The sequence below is a fragment of the Loxodonta africana genome, chromosome 5 (genome assembly GCF_030014295.1).
Source record: "Loxodonta africana isolate mLoxAfr1 chromosome 5, mLoxAfr1.hap2, whole genome shotgun sequence".
NCBI lineage: Eukaryota > Metazoa > Chordata > Mammalia > Proboscidea > Elephantidae > Loxodonta > Loxodonta africana.
Genome location: NC_087346.1, coordinates 43,903,633 through 43,918,623, shown reverse-complemented (window position 1 = coordinate 43,918,623; position 14,991 = coordinate 43,903,633). Strand labels below are relative to the sequence as shown.

Genomic DNA, 14,991 nt, shown 5'->3' with positions numbered 1-14,991 from the left:
TGTTTGATGAATATCTGAAGCACTTACATTACAGTGGGTAGTTAAATTAACCATGAGAGAAATTATACATGCCCTAGCATTTCAATCTTCTTAAAAAGCTCTGAACTTAGTTATTTCATAAGCAAGCACTATTATCTGTAATGGCCATGGCATTCTCTAAAAACAATTTAGGTGCCTGAGAGTCTTATTAACTCTTTCAGGCCGCTAAAGTATCATTAAGAACATTAAGTCCTGGAACTTACTTACAGCATACTAGATGGTCTTAGTGGTCTCCAAGTGCTTGAGCCTGCCAAAGTGCCCAGTTTTCTATGCGAGAGTGACCTAGTGATTACACGGAATTTGGCTTCAAATGTTATTTAGACCTTTCTGAGACTTTCACAGCAGCTACTCTAGCTTCAGAAGGTGAAACTTGAAAACTTAAAATAGTAATGGTAAAATTACAGAAATCTAGCCAGCAAGAACAGTTCCTTTCTGATTGAAGCATTTGTGTTCTCTGACGCAATGATAAGTTTTAGTTCACTTATGTCAAAGTTAAAACAGGATATTCTAGCCTACCAAATGCTGCACGTACGGTAACTAGGGTCAAAGAAGTTATTTCACCACAAGTAAAACAACTCTAAAACTTTCTTGAAGAATCATAATTTAAATGTGTCTGGGTTAATATAAAAATATATCTATGAAAAGACACACTGTCTATAAACTAAAACAGACTGGTTTGTTTTCCAAAAAAAGAAAAAATATATGATTTAACTATGTCAAATAACAGCTTTTTCTTAAGGTGGTAGAAACTAATAGGATGGATTTATCTTTCAAATGTCTAAACGAAAACAACAAAAGGAAATGATAAAGAAAACATTTCTTTATAAATTCTCTATAAATTTCTATATTAGGCACAGCCCTAGGGAGACAAAAAATTCAGAATTTAAAACAGTTTTCAGGTAGTTATCCTTCCCTAAGTGTTTTTAATCCTTTCTCTTGCTTACATGTTTCTATAATAAAAATGCTAATAAGTGTAGGTGACAGAGCTTAAAGTGTCATAAAATCACTTAGTCTTTTGTGATAGAAATTTCAATTCATAAAGAGTAATATTTATTTAAAGTTACTGTACTAAATATTTTAAATATATTTAAGTAGAAGGTAAAAAAAAAAAAAAAAAGACATTTACGATATGTACAGATTTGGAGAAATTTCCCATGCAGTTTTCTATAAAACTTTTTGGAAAATGTAACCAGCAGCAATGAGAAAGGAATATAAAAAAGAGGAACTGGTAGACTCTGAGACCGGTAGAACTAATCCAGAGGACAATGAAAAGAAAGCCTAGAATGAGGATGTGTGGCAGGCTCACAGAGTAGCCTATCCAAAACTGATCATTCAATAAACAGTATGACAAACTAGGTAGATAATATATACATAATACTATCAATAGTATTTATTAGTTTCATATTTTCAGAGTCAATCATGAGACAAAACATAAAAAACAACTATAAAGAACAAACTTCAACATTATAAATTTTGACACTACAAAACTTAAAGCACGGCTGAGAGATGGTGGGTTGTAAGGGGCAGAGAGAGAGAGAAGTATAGAAACCTCAATTCCCTAGTTGACATGCTGGGCAGTTAAGACCTACTTTTTAAAGTTAATGAAGCAGTAAATATAGGTCAAAGTATAATACTTAGAATTATGAAGACAGTAGAAGATATATAATTGAGAATTCACATGACAAGTTAAATTCCTTGTGTTTCAAAGCAGCAACTTGAGTCAACAGGGAAAAGAACACTAATGAAGAAATAGAGGTGTAAGCATATTATTTACAGATGAAACGCAACTAGTAAAAGAACTAACAACATGTGAGGAAAAAGGTTATGAGAAGTAAGGCTCAGGGTGTGAGGTAGGAAGGAAAACTTAACTTTAAATTTTATATACCTTTTCAAGACTTTTGAATTTTTATTTTCAAGTATACGGCTAATTTTATAATTTTTAAAAAGTGCCATCTAAAATCCTGTCATTTTAGCAGGTAAATATGGGAAAATATAATAAAGATTTTAAAATTTCCTCAATTTAAACATTGCTGATTAACGAAATTTTTCCAAAGATGTACAGTAGATAGAGAATGGCAACAAACTTGTAATATCTATTAGATATTACTGACTGAATCATATGAATCCAAACATACATTTTTATTTCATTTTCATAAAGAATATATAGGATTGCTATAAGTCGGAATCAACTTGATGGGCAACGGGTTTTTTTTTTTTTTCTGGTTTATAAAGAATCATAAATTTAATAAAAGGCATTCCACCTAATCTCAAAATCATGAAGTTGGTTTCCTTATGTATTTCTGAGGCCTCCTCATTCCTGTCAAGGTCTACTTCTAACCTACAACATCATTATAAAATAAAGCACTACGTGCTTACAAAAATTAAACTCTTCCCCCTGTATTATAAGTTAGTTACCTTCAGAACATGAATTAATTATAATGACAAATTGAAATCTATTAAGTATTATAATCAAATCATATAAACTGCTCTTTTTGGGATACACTTTAAAATAATCTTCCACAAATTTAGAAAGCTTCGAATTCCTGCATTACTGAGCATCTCTTGGTTCCCACCTCCTCGCCCCTCCACTTCAAGCCTCCCCACCCCCACGCAGCAACTAATGAGAACGGACCAGTCTAAGGACTTTAGAAGAAAAAGTAGTTCAGAATTTCTGTCCATTAAGAGTTGCTTCAGCATCAGGACAACAGAAATTCTACCTTTTGAGTAAAACTTTTGAGAGAAAAACTGGATGATGGCTGACTCATACGGTAAAACCCACTGCTGTCGAGTCGATCCTGACTCATAGCGACCCTATAGGACATAGCAGAACTGCCCCCATAGAGTTTCCAAGGAGCACCTGGTGGATTCGAACTGCCGACCTTTTGGTTAGCAGCTGTAGCACTTAACCACTATGCCACCAGGGTTTCCTCATACGGTAAATACAAGTCAAAAAAAAAAAAAAAAAAAGCTGAGTTCAAAATGAAAAAGAAAAAAGAAAAAAAGGGTACTCCATAGGGCTAACGAGTATCCCATGATTTGTGATAAAAAGCATTTATACTATAATTTCTTCTGCCTTTCAATTTGTGCCTAATATATATATATATATTTTTTGCCCTAGGGACATTTTAAAGTAAGAGAGAAGATAGAAGGAAACCTAATAAAGACGTGTGAGATATATTACGATAATGCATAGAAAAAAAAGAATGAAACATAGTAAAGGAAAAAAATATAAATCTTAAAACTACAGAACTTCTTTTACAAAATCTAGATATGTAAGAATACGTACAACACTAACCAGTTGAATATGCAAATATTCTTAAACAATGTCCATTTTCCCCTAAACCCCTACTCATTCTGAAATAAATGCAAAGCACAACATCAGCATACCATTTCAGAGCAAAACACGACAATAACAAAAATACCAGTCTTTTCAGATTTTAAAAATGTATCATGAAGAAGCTTTGTTGTATTTTTCATGGTAAAGGAATATGTGTTCCCTTTTAATGGAACGGAAAAAAAGTCTTTTTTTTTTTTTCCCCAGTTCAAAACCAAGTCTAAGGTGGAAAGAATCTAAATGCCCATCAACAGATGGATGGGTAAATAAAACGTGGTACAATGGAATACTACTCAGTCAGTAGGAGAAACGAAGACTTGATACATGCCACAGTATGGATGAAGCTGGAAGTCATTATGCTGAGTAAAATAACTCAATCACACACACAAAAAATGGACAATATTGTATGACTTCACTTATAAGAAAAGGCACATGCATAGAGAACAAGGTTTATTAGTGATTACCAGGAAAGAAAGGGTGAGGAAAGAGCAGGTTAAGGGTGATGGAAATATCACATGGATTAAAGGAAGGGTTGCACAGTCAATTACTGTACTTGCTGTCAACAAGGTGTATACCTGCCAAAAGCTGAATTGGCAGAAGTTGTGTGATAGATATGTTTACATGACCAAAAAAGAAAGAAAGAGTAGCTGCTGAGGCTGATTAAGTACAACCACATATCTCATGGGATTTGGTTTCTCGGTCTGGAGGTTTAGGGTCATAGTTTCATGGGACATCCCAGTTAATTGGTCTAATAGCAAGTTTAGTGCCTCTGTTCTACCTTCTAGTTCAGTGTGTAGTGTCTGGAGTCTTAAATGCTTGCAAACAGCCATCCAAGACACAATTGCTCCCTATTCATCTGGAACAGATGAAGAAGGAGTGTCAGGAATAAGAGGAGGATATGGAGTGTATGGCTAATTGCCTCTATCAACAACTGCCTCCACTGCCATGACACCAGAAGAACTGGATGGATAGTGCCTGGCTACCATTACTGAACATTTTGATCAAAGATTCTATAGAAGAATCCTGATCAAAAGAGGGAAAATGCAGAACAGAATTTCAAATTCTCAGGGACTCCAGACTTCCTGGAGCCATGAAGGTTGGATGAACCCCTGAAACTACTGCCCTGAGATAATCTTTAAACCTTAAACCAAAAATATCCCCTGAAGTCTTCTTAAAACTAAACAGTGGTTTAGCTTAACTAGTAAAAAATTTCTGTCTTGAACAGTATGGTCTACATGGGATCAAACTGATAACCGCAACTTGAAAGGTATGAACCTTAGGGGGCAGTGAATTTATGTTAATGGAGGAGGAACAACTCAGAAAAGGAGGATGGGAACGTTCATCTAATTCAAATAATTTAATCAGTGTTGCTAAATGGTACATGTAGCAACTGTTGAACTGGTGTATGTTCTGTTGTGTATACTCTCAAGAAAATAAAAAAATTACTTCAAAAAAAAAACAACAAAAAAAACCTAGTCTAATGATTTCTTTTCAACCTAAATCAGCAACTGGCTTCTGTATTTCTGCATGTGTCTTTATACCCTCCCCCCGCAAAAAAAAAAACCCAATGCTATCAATTCCAACTCACAGTGACCCCATAGGACAGAGTAGAACTGCCCCACAGGGTTCTCAAGGAGTGGCTGGAGGATTCAAACTGCCGACATTTTGGTAAGCAGCAAAATGCTTAACCACTGTGGCACCAGGGCTCCTACACAAGCACAGACAAAAGAAATTTAGAAAGATGCTCAAGGTGCAAAGTCATCTCCAATCTGGGTACACAACAGATATAAAGTGAAAAGAGAGTTAATTTTTTTATTCTATCCTTCAGGAAACTCAAGAAGGAATACGGCACATAAGCTTATGTTATCTAGTCACAATACTCCTAGTTACAAATACAAACTACCAGAATAAAGTATGACTTGCTCAGGCAGTCCCTGGGTTATGCAAACACTTAAGCACTTGGCTACTGACCAAAATGATGGCAGTTCAAATCCACCCAGAGGTACACCGGAGTGATAGCCTAGTGATCTGCTTAGAAAAATATCATTGCCATTGAAAACCCCATGGAGCTGGGTGCGATTAATTACTTTTGTGTGTGGCCTTTCTAGCCATGATCTTGTAACTTCCACCCAGGTGATTGTGTGATAGGGTTAACTGTGGCCTAGCAAGGGGACTGGTCAGTTTTGCCTTAAAAGAGAGTCAATTCCAGAACACAGAAGAGGAATCAGCCATCACCAAGGAAGGACAGACCAGCAGCAGAGAACTGGCAGCAGGAGACGGCACAGTGGGCTTCCCGGCCCATGGAGAAAGAAAGCTGAGTGCCTCTGGCAGACACTGAGGATCAGGGAGAGGCATGCCTGCCAGTGCAGTTGGGAAGAGGCCGTCCTGACAGAAGAACTGTATCCTGAGTGTTCCTGAGCCTGAATTGTAACTGTTACTTCCCTAACAAAGCCCATAATCATGAGTGTTGTTCATGAGTTCTGGGTGGCCGCTGCCATGAATTACTGAACCAGCAGAAAAGTAGAGTGTGCTGTGGTAGGGATGGTTGGTGTCAGAATTGGCAAAGATGGTGGAGAGAGGCGGTATGTCTGACCCGTGCCTCATAGGAATCAGCCTTGGGGCTTTTAATCTTGGTTCTCCTCCCCACTTGTGAAGTTAGAGGAGGTCAGACATCACCCTCAAGCTGTTTTTACAAGAGCATAGTTCTATTATGAAACACATGAGGTCACTGTAAGTCAGAATCAACTCAATGGCAACCGGTTTTGGTTTGACTTTTTTTTTTTTTTTTGCTTAGTATAATAGTATCATATGTGAACAACAGATTTTAGAATCAAACAAATCGGTTCAGACCGTTTTTCTACTATTTACTGGATATGCAAACTTGGACAAGTCACTAAAAATCCTCTGAGCATCTTCTAAATTAGGGTCAACAGTACCTACTAGAGCAGGCACCAGTGCTTGGCATATGGTAGATAGTTAAAAACGTCAAATCAGGTTTCAGCAGTGTCTAGCTAATTCCACCTAAAGACGAGTTTCATTCAGGCTCTCAGCTTCTCCTACTTCCAGTTAAAAGGGGCATACTTCAGTAGTGTTCCAAGGCTTCTGTGCACCACATCACAAATGAATGAGCTGCATGGTTCGTTTTGGCTGGCTATTGCACCACCATATCAACTTTCATTTGAGGAGAGTTAAGGTACTAAAAAATAAATAAAAAACTTGATAATATTTACTATTTTTATGTATGTATGAGAACTATGAAGATAAGCAAATCCTGATTAAAATAACGAGACAGGTGAGAAACATGGTTTATGGATTCAAGTCTCGTAACTGTAGTTTTCATCTTTAAGTTTTGATTCTGAGGTTAGATGCATTCATCGAACGTTCCCTTTTTCAAATACATGCAAAAGACTGGGAAAAAAATCCCTCTTGCTGGTCCATGTGTAAAGAAAGGTACTACATGCATATAAACTAAAAGAAGTCAACACGTAAGTGTTAAGGAATTTCAGTCAACTCACAAATGATATATTTTCCAGTTTAGATGAGAACTGAAGTCTAGAAGGCACCAGGATCCCAAACAATTCAGGATGAAATGGAAAGGGAAAAGGTTATTAAAAAAAAAAAAAAAAGGGCGGGGGGAATGGTCAAAGAATAATAATAGCTGCCATATATTCAACACCTGATATGTGAAAGGCAGATGCTTTAAATAAATCATCTATGCCCAAAAACCTTACCAGTAGGCATTATTATCTCCATTTATAGATGAGAAAACTGGAATTTAGAAAGGTTAAATGATACACCTGATGACACTCAGGAAGTAGCACAGCCAGAACTCAAACTGAAGTCTGTCTGACTCTAAAGAAAATCAACTCTTCATGCCATGCTATGTCCAGAACTTAAATTTCTGGGACACCAAAATTTTGTCAGAGGGCAGTTATTTTTACTTTCTTTAGCATAAGAGAAAAACTAGGTATAGAAACAGCTATGTCCTTGATGAACATTTTCCTTAGTCCCACCAGCCCCGCCTCTAATTGCTCACATGAACAAAAGTAAGATTTCAGGGTGAAAGTGCTAGTATTATATGCTTTCATTCCTAGTCCAGGTATGCTTTGAAAACTCACAATTCCCAGTTAGGTCATCACAATCCATTCAAGGAAGGAGAGAGGAAGGAAGGATGAAAGTATAAAAGGGAGGAAGAGAGGGGTAGGTGGGCAAGACGGCAAGAGGAAGGAAGAGGGAGGGATAGAGGAAGAGGAAGGGAAGGGAAGAAAGAACACAAATAATAAACCAAGTCTTTTAAAGTCAATAAATACTTGAAAATGGTGTCAATAACCCAAAGTGTACTTTCTTAGTCTGAAATCATTTGTCTACATCTTTCTCTCCTGTTCCTCCTATCAATATGACACAACTTAGACACAATCATGTTAGATTCCTGGAAACACAATAGAAAACAAAACATAAAATTTAACTCCCAAATATATAAGCAATGAGCCCCTTTCAAATTCTAAAAATCCTAATGAAACATTGATTTGCTTCTGTTTTCTAGCCTTACCATGAATCTTTGAGGCTTCAGGATCATTCACACTGATAGCAATTAATTTCCAATCTGTTTCACCTTCATCAATAAGAGCCAAAATTCCAAGGATCTTCACAGGGATAACCTCTCCACGAGAAAAAACCTTTAAAGAGAAAAGAAATTCAGTATTTGGGAGGTTTTGGAAAAGTTTATTCATACATCATAAAAACTTGTATGAAAGATTAAAAGCACAATAGACTGAAATTTAACAAAGCTTTAACAATTAACAATAATATAAAAATAGCCATAAAACCTGCCTTGCAATATCCCTTTCAGAATTAAGTGTCTCAGGACTTCAACTTCCACCCATGATGGAATTACTGATAAGTGACTAGCCCTTGTAAACAACTAGAAAGCTGGATAAAATATACAAAATCACTCTTTCAGACATCAAACAGCAGGCAGTGCAGAATTGTGGCCACTGAGAGAAGAAAATTAATGAGAGCCCTGTGATTGCCCTGGCTTTGAGCTTGACACGCTTTCCAGACCAGAGAAAGGGAAACAAAGAAGAGCACAGGGGTTTCACTGAGGTGAGGAGTCAAAAACAGAGGACAAGGTAGCTGGAATATGTGGGATAGATTATTGGAGATGAGGGACCATCACAGAGAAAAGAACTCCAAAAATCTAAATAGGGGTTCCTTTGGGTCACTGATCAAATACTAAGCTGTACATGCACAGGGTGAAACCCTGTAGGTTTGAGCAAATAATAACTACCAGAGAGCTACAAACAGAGATCTGACAACCAGGAAAACCTCATTTAACATGACGGGCATTCGACAGGCAGCCGAGAGAGTCACGCCTTAGTGGCAGAACTAAACCAGTCCTCGAGTAAATGTTACTCTAAACCTGCCCGAACACAGTTCTAAAAGATTCCTGGACAGGATCAAGCTGATCTGAGAGTAACTTAACTACCTGCAAAAACCAACATTCTTTAAAGGATGACAACAAAATCTAGGCAATCAATAACATTCACAACATCTAGAGTCCTGTCTAGAAGCTGGAAAATGTAACCCCTAAACAAGAGAAGGGAAAAAAAGTGACAAACATAACAGAATTAACAGACAAGGACTTTAAAATAACTATTATAAAGATGCTCAAAGACTTAAAGAAAAAGAGGAACATAAAGAGAAGGGGAAGATACAAAAAAGAACCAAAGAGAACTTTCACAGCTGAAAAAATACAATATCTGAAATAAAAAAATCGACTAGATTGGCTTAACAACAGAATAGGCACTACAGAAAAGATCAATACACTTGAAGACACAGCATTTAGTAACTTAAATTGAAGCACAGAGACAAAAAGCCTAAAAAGAAATGAATAACCTCAATGACCCGTAGGCGACATGAAGCAAAAAATCTAACTTATGCATAACTGGAGTTCCAGAAAGAAAAGGAGGAGGCAGAAAAATATTTCAAGAAATCATGTCTGAAAATTTCCCAAATTTGGTGAAAACTATAAACAGACTGAGGAAACTCAAAAAGCCTCCACCAAAAAAAATGAAAGAGGAATATCATAATCAAATTCCTAAAAACCATTGATAGAAAATCTTAAAGGCAGACAAAGGAAAACAAAGATTATCAATATGGGCACAAAGATAAGAATGACAGCTGATTTCTCATGAGAAACAATATAAGCCAAAAAACAAAGGAATGAAATCTTTAAAGTACTGAAAGAAAATACAGGCAGTCCCCAGGTTACAAAGGCTATCTGTTCCTAAGTGTGTCTTTAAGAATTTGTAGATAAGTCAGAACAGGTGCATACGGTTCTTATTTAGCCTTACTAACCACCAGTGGCTCTTCGGGAGAAAAGTGTGGCAGACCGCTTCTATAGAGATTCACAGTCTTGTAACCCTAACGGTCGCTATGAGTTGGAATTGACTCAAAGACAGTGGGTTTGCTTTTTTGGGTTTAGTACAAGAAAAGGCTCAAAGCTTTCTCAAAGATCTAAATGCTGCACATGCAGCAAATGAAGGTGATTGTGATGAAGAATTTGTTTTGAGTCGGGGTTGGATCAACCATTTCAAAGTGAAGGCAAATTTATATAACATTAAAGGGCAAGTACAAGTTGCCTGTAAGTTGGACATTCATAACCTGGAACTTACTGTATTACTGGGCTTACTAGAATTTTATATCCCACTAATATATGCTTCAAAAATTAAGTTTGTTCAAAATCTAAAAGAAGTTATCAACAGAATTGCACTATAAGAAATGTTAAAGGAAGTTCTTCAGGCTGAAGGAAAATGACAGCAGATAGTAATTTAGATTTACACAAATGAATGAAAAATGTTAGAATTGGTAACTGTGGGTAAGTGTAAGAAACGTTCGTTTTTTTAAATTTCCTTAAAATATAATTGTTTAAAGCAAAAATAATAATCTCTAGTGGGGTTTATAAGGAGAAGTACAAGACATTACAACAAAGACACAAAATGGGGCCATAAAAGTTTATTCTTATAGAAAAAAAGAAAAATTCTTATAAGGTTCATAAATTATAAAAATTCTTATAAGGTTCATAAATTATATGTTATTTTAAGGCAGGTACATTAAAGATACACATTGTATACCCAAGAGCAGGGATCAGCAAACTATAACGTGCTGGCCAAATCTGTTTTGAACTAAGACTATTTACATCATTGAAAACTTAAAAAATACTTAAAATTTCTTGACACATGAAAACTATGTGAAATTCAAATTTTGATTTCCATAAATAAAGTTTTATTCTAACAGGGGCCTACTGCAGAACAGACCATCAATTGCTCACATGCAAATTTAAGTTGAAACTGAAGAAAATTAAATTCATGACAGCCAAAGTACAACCTTGGGTATATCCCATTTCAATTTAGAGACCATCTCAAGAATAACCCCCACATGTCTGTCAGTTTGTCGTACTGTGGGTGGTTGTGTGTTGCTCTGATGCTGGAAGCTATGCCACCGGTATTCAGACACCGCAGGGTCGCCCACGGGGGACAGGTTTCAGCTGAGTGTCCAGACTAAGAAAGACTAGAAAGAAAGACCTGGCAGTCTGCTTCTGAAAAGCATTAGCCAGTGAAAACCTTATGAATACCAGCAGAACACTGTCTGATATACTGCTGGAAGATGAGCCCCCCAGGTTGGAAGGCACTCAAAAGATGACTGGGGAAGACCTGCTTCCTCAAAGTAGAGTTGACCTTAATGACGTGGATGGACTAAAGCTTCCGGGACCTTCATTTGCTGATGTGGCATGTCTCAAAATGAGAAAAACAGCTGCAAACATCCATTAATAATCGGAACCTGGGATGTATGAAGCATGAATCTGGGAAAATTGGAAATCGTCAAAAATGAAATGGAATGCATAAACATCGATATCCCAGGCATTAATGAGCTGAAATGGACTGGTATTGGCCATTTTGAATTGGACAATCATATAGTCTACTATGACGGGAACGACAACTCGAAGAGGAATGGTGTTGCATTCATCGTCAAAAAGAACGTTTCAAGATCTATCCTGAAGTACAACGCTGTCAGTGATAGGATAATATCCATACGCCTACAAGGAAGACCAGTTAATACGACTATTATTCAAATTTACGCACCAACCACTAGGGCCAAAGATGAAGAAATAGAAGATATTTATCAGCTGCTGCGGTCCAAAATTGATTGAACATGCAATCAAGATGCATTGATAATTACCGGCGATTGGAATGCAAAAGTTGGAAACAAAGAAGGATCAGTAGTTGGAAAATATGGCCTTGGTGATAGAAACAATGCCAGAGATCAAATGATAGAATTTTGCAAGACCAACAACTTCTTCATTGCAAATACCTTCTTTCACCAACATAAACGGTGACTATACACATGGAACTCACCAGATGGAACACACAGAAATCAAATTGACTACATCTGTGGAAAGAGACGATGGAAAAGCTCAGTATCATCAGTCAGAACAAGGCCAGGGGCCGACTGTAGAACAGATCATCAATTGCTCACACGCAAGGTCAAGCTGAAACTGAAGAAAATCAGAGTAAGTCCATGAGAGCCAAAATATGACCTCGAGTATATCCCACCTGAATTTAGAGACCATCTAAAGAATAGGTTTGACGTATTGAACACTAGTGACCGAAGACCAGATAAGTTGTGGAATGACATCAAGGACCATCATCCATGAACAAAGCAAGTGGTCACTGAAAAGAGAGGAGGGAAAGAAAAGACCAAGGTGGATGTCAGAGGAGTCTCTGAAACTTGCTCTTGAGCGTCGAGCTGCTAAAGCAAAAGGAAGAATTGATGAAGTAAAAGAACTGAAGATTTCAAAGGGCCTCTTGAGAAGACAAAATAAAGTATTATAATGACATGTGCAAAGAGCTGGAGATGGAAAACCAGGAGGGAAGAATACGCTTGGCGTTTCTCAAGCTGAAAGAACTGACGAAAAAATTCAGGCCTTGAGTTGCAATAGTGAAGAATTCCATGGGGAAAATATTAAATGATGCAGGAAGCATCAAAAGAATATGGAAGGAATACACAAAGTCATTATACCAAAAAGAATTAGTTGATATTCAACCATTTCAAGAGGTGGCATATGATCAGGAACTGATGGTACTGAAGGAAGAAGTCCAAGCTACTCTGAAGGCAGTGGCGAAAAACAAGGCTCCAGGAATTAGTGGAATATCAACTGAAATGTTTCAACAAACAGATGCAGCGCTGGAGGTGCTCACTCGTCTATGCCAAGAAATATGGAAGACAGCTTCCTGGCCAACTGATTGGAAGAGATCCATATTTATGCCTATTCCCAAGAAAAGTGATCCAACCGAATGGGGAAATTATAGGACAATATCATTAATATCACACGCAAGCAAAATTCCACTGCAGATCATTCAAAAATGGCTACAGCAGTATATCGACAGGGAACTGCCAGAAATTCAGGCCAGTTTCAGAAGAGGATGTGGAACCAGGGATATTATTGCTGATGTCAGATGGATCCTGGCAGAAAGCAGAGAATACCATAAGGATGTTTACCTGTGTTTTACTGATTATGCAAAGGCATTTGACTGTGTGAATCAGAACAAGCAATGGATAACACTGTGAAGAATGGGAATTCCAGAACACTTAATTGTGCTCATGAGGAACCTTTACATAGATCAAGAAGCAGTTGTTCGGACAGAACAAGGGGATACTCATTGGTTCAGTCAGGAAAGGTGTGCGTCAGGGTTGTATTCTTTCAGCATACCTATTTAATCTGTATGCTGAACAAATAGTACGAGAAGCTGGACTACATGAAGAAGAACGGGGCATCAAGATTGGAGGAAAACTCATTAACAACCTGCGTTATGCAGATGACACAACCTTGCTTGCTGAAAGTGAAGAGGACTTCAAGCACTTACTAATGAAGATCAAAGACCACAGCTTTCAGTATGGATTACACCTCAACATAAAGAAAACAAAAATCCTCACAACTGGACCAATAAGCAACAGCATGATAAACGGAGAAAAGACTGAAGTTGTCAAGGATTTCATTTTACTGGGATCCACAATCAACAGCCATGGAAACAGCAGTCAAGAAATGAAAAGATGCATTGCCTTGGGCAAATCTGCTGCAAAGGACCTCTTCAAAGTATTGAAGAGCAAAGATGTTACCCTGAAGGATAAGGTGCGCCTGACCCAAGCCAGGGCATTTTCAATGGCATCATATGCATGTGAAAGCTGGACAATGAATAACGAAGGCTGAAGAAGAGCTGACGCCTTTGAATTGTGGTGTTGGCGAAGAATACTGAATATACCATGGACCGCCAAAAGAATGAACAAATCTGTCTTGGAGGAAGTACAACCAGAATGCTCCTTAGAAGCAAGGACGGCGAGACTGCGTCTTACATACTTTGCACATGTTGTCAGGAGGGATGAGTCCCTGGAGAAGGACATCAGGCTTGGCAGAGTACAGGTCAGCAGAAAAGAGGAAGACCCTCAACGAGGTGGATTGACACAGTGGCTGCAACAATGAGCTCAAGCATAACAACGATTGTAAGGATGGCGCGGGACTGGGAAGTGTTTTGTTCTGTTGTGTATAGGGTTGCGCTGAGTCGGAACCAACTCGACGGTACCTAACAACAACAACAACAACTCAAGAATAAATCTGATGCACTGAACACTTATGACTGAAGACCAGGTGAGCTGTGGAAGGACATCGTGCATGAAGAAAGCTAAAGTTCATTGAAAAGACAGGGAAGAAAAAAAAGAAAAAAAATGGATGTCAGAAGAGACTCTGAAATTTGCTTTTGAATGTAGAGTAGCTAAAGTGAACAGAAGAAAAGACAAAATAAAAGAGCTGAACAAAAGATTTCAAAGGGCAGCTCAAGAAGACAAAGTATTATAATGAAGTGTGCAAAGACCTGAAGTTAACAAGTCAAAAGGGAAGAACATACTTGGCATTTCTCAAACTGGAAAAAAAAAACAACAAACCTTGAGCTGCAATATTGAAGGATTCTGTGGGCAAAATGTTGAATGACGCAAGAAGAATCAAAAGAAGGTGAAAATAATAGAGTCACTGTACCAAAAAGAACTGGTCGACATTCAACCATTTCAAGAAGGAGCATATGATCAAGAACCAAAAGTACTGAAGGAAGAAGTCCAAGCTACATGGAAGGGAGGAGAAAAACAAGGCTCTAGGAATTGATGGAATACCAATTGAGATGATTCAACCAACAGGTGCAACGCTGGAAGTGCTCACTCATCTATGCCAAAAAATTTGGCCAACTGACTAGAGGAGTTTCATCTATTTGTGGTCATTCTAAAGAAAGGTGATAAACCAGAAGGCGGAAATTATCGAATGACATCATACACAAGTAAAATTTTGGTGAAGAGCACTCAAAAACAGTTGCACCTGTACACTGACAGAGAACTGCCAGATATGCAAGCCAGATTCAGAAGATGACGTGGAACGAGGGATATCATTTCTGATGTCAGATGGATCCTGGCTGAAAGTAGACAATACCAAAGAAATTTTTACCTGTGTTTTATTAACTATGCAAAGGCATTCGACCGTGTGGCTTATAAAAAATTACAGATAACATTACAAAGAATGG

General features: G+C 37.6%; 1 protein-coding gene across 5 annotated transcripts in view; it reads right to left on the bottom strand.

Annotated features, from left to right (window-relative positions):
• PPA2 (inorganic pyrophosphatase 2) overlaps positions 1-14,991 on the bottom strand; it is a 141,510-nt gene that overhangs the window by 61,559 nt on the left and 64,960 nt on the right. For all 5 annotated transcript variants that reach the window (XR_010322039.1, XR_010322038.1, XM_010590484.3 and 2 more), the window contains one exon: positions 7,923-8,049. Coding sequence is in view for 3 of the 5 variants with exons in the window: in XM_010590484.3 (XP_010588786.2) it covers positions 7,923-8,049 (127 nt within the window). In the remaining 2 variants the exon portion in view is untranslated. The remainder of the gene's footprint in view (positions 1-7,922; positions 8,050-14,991) is intronic.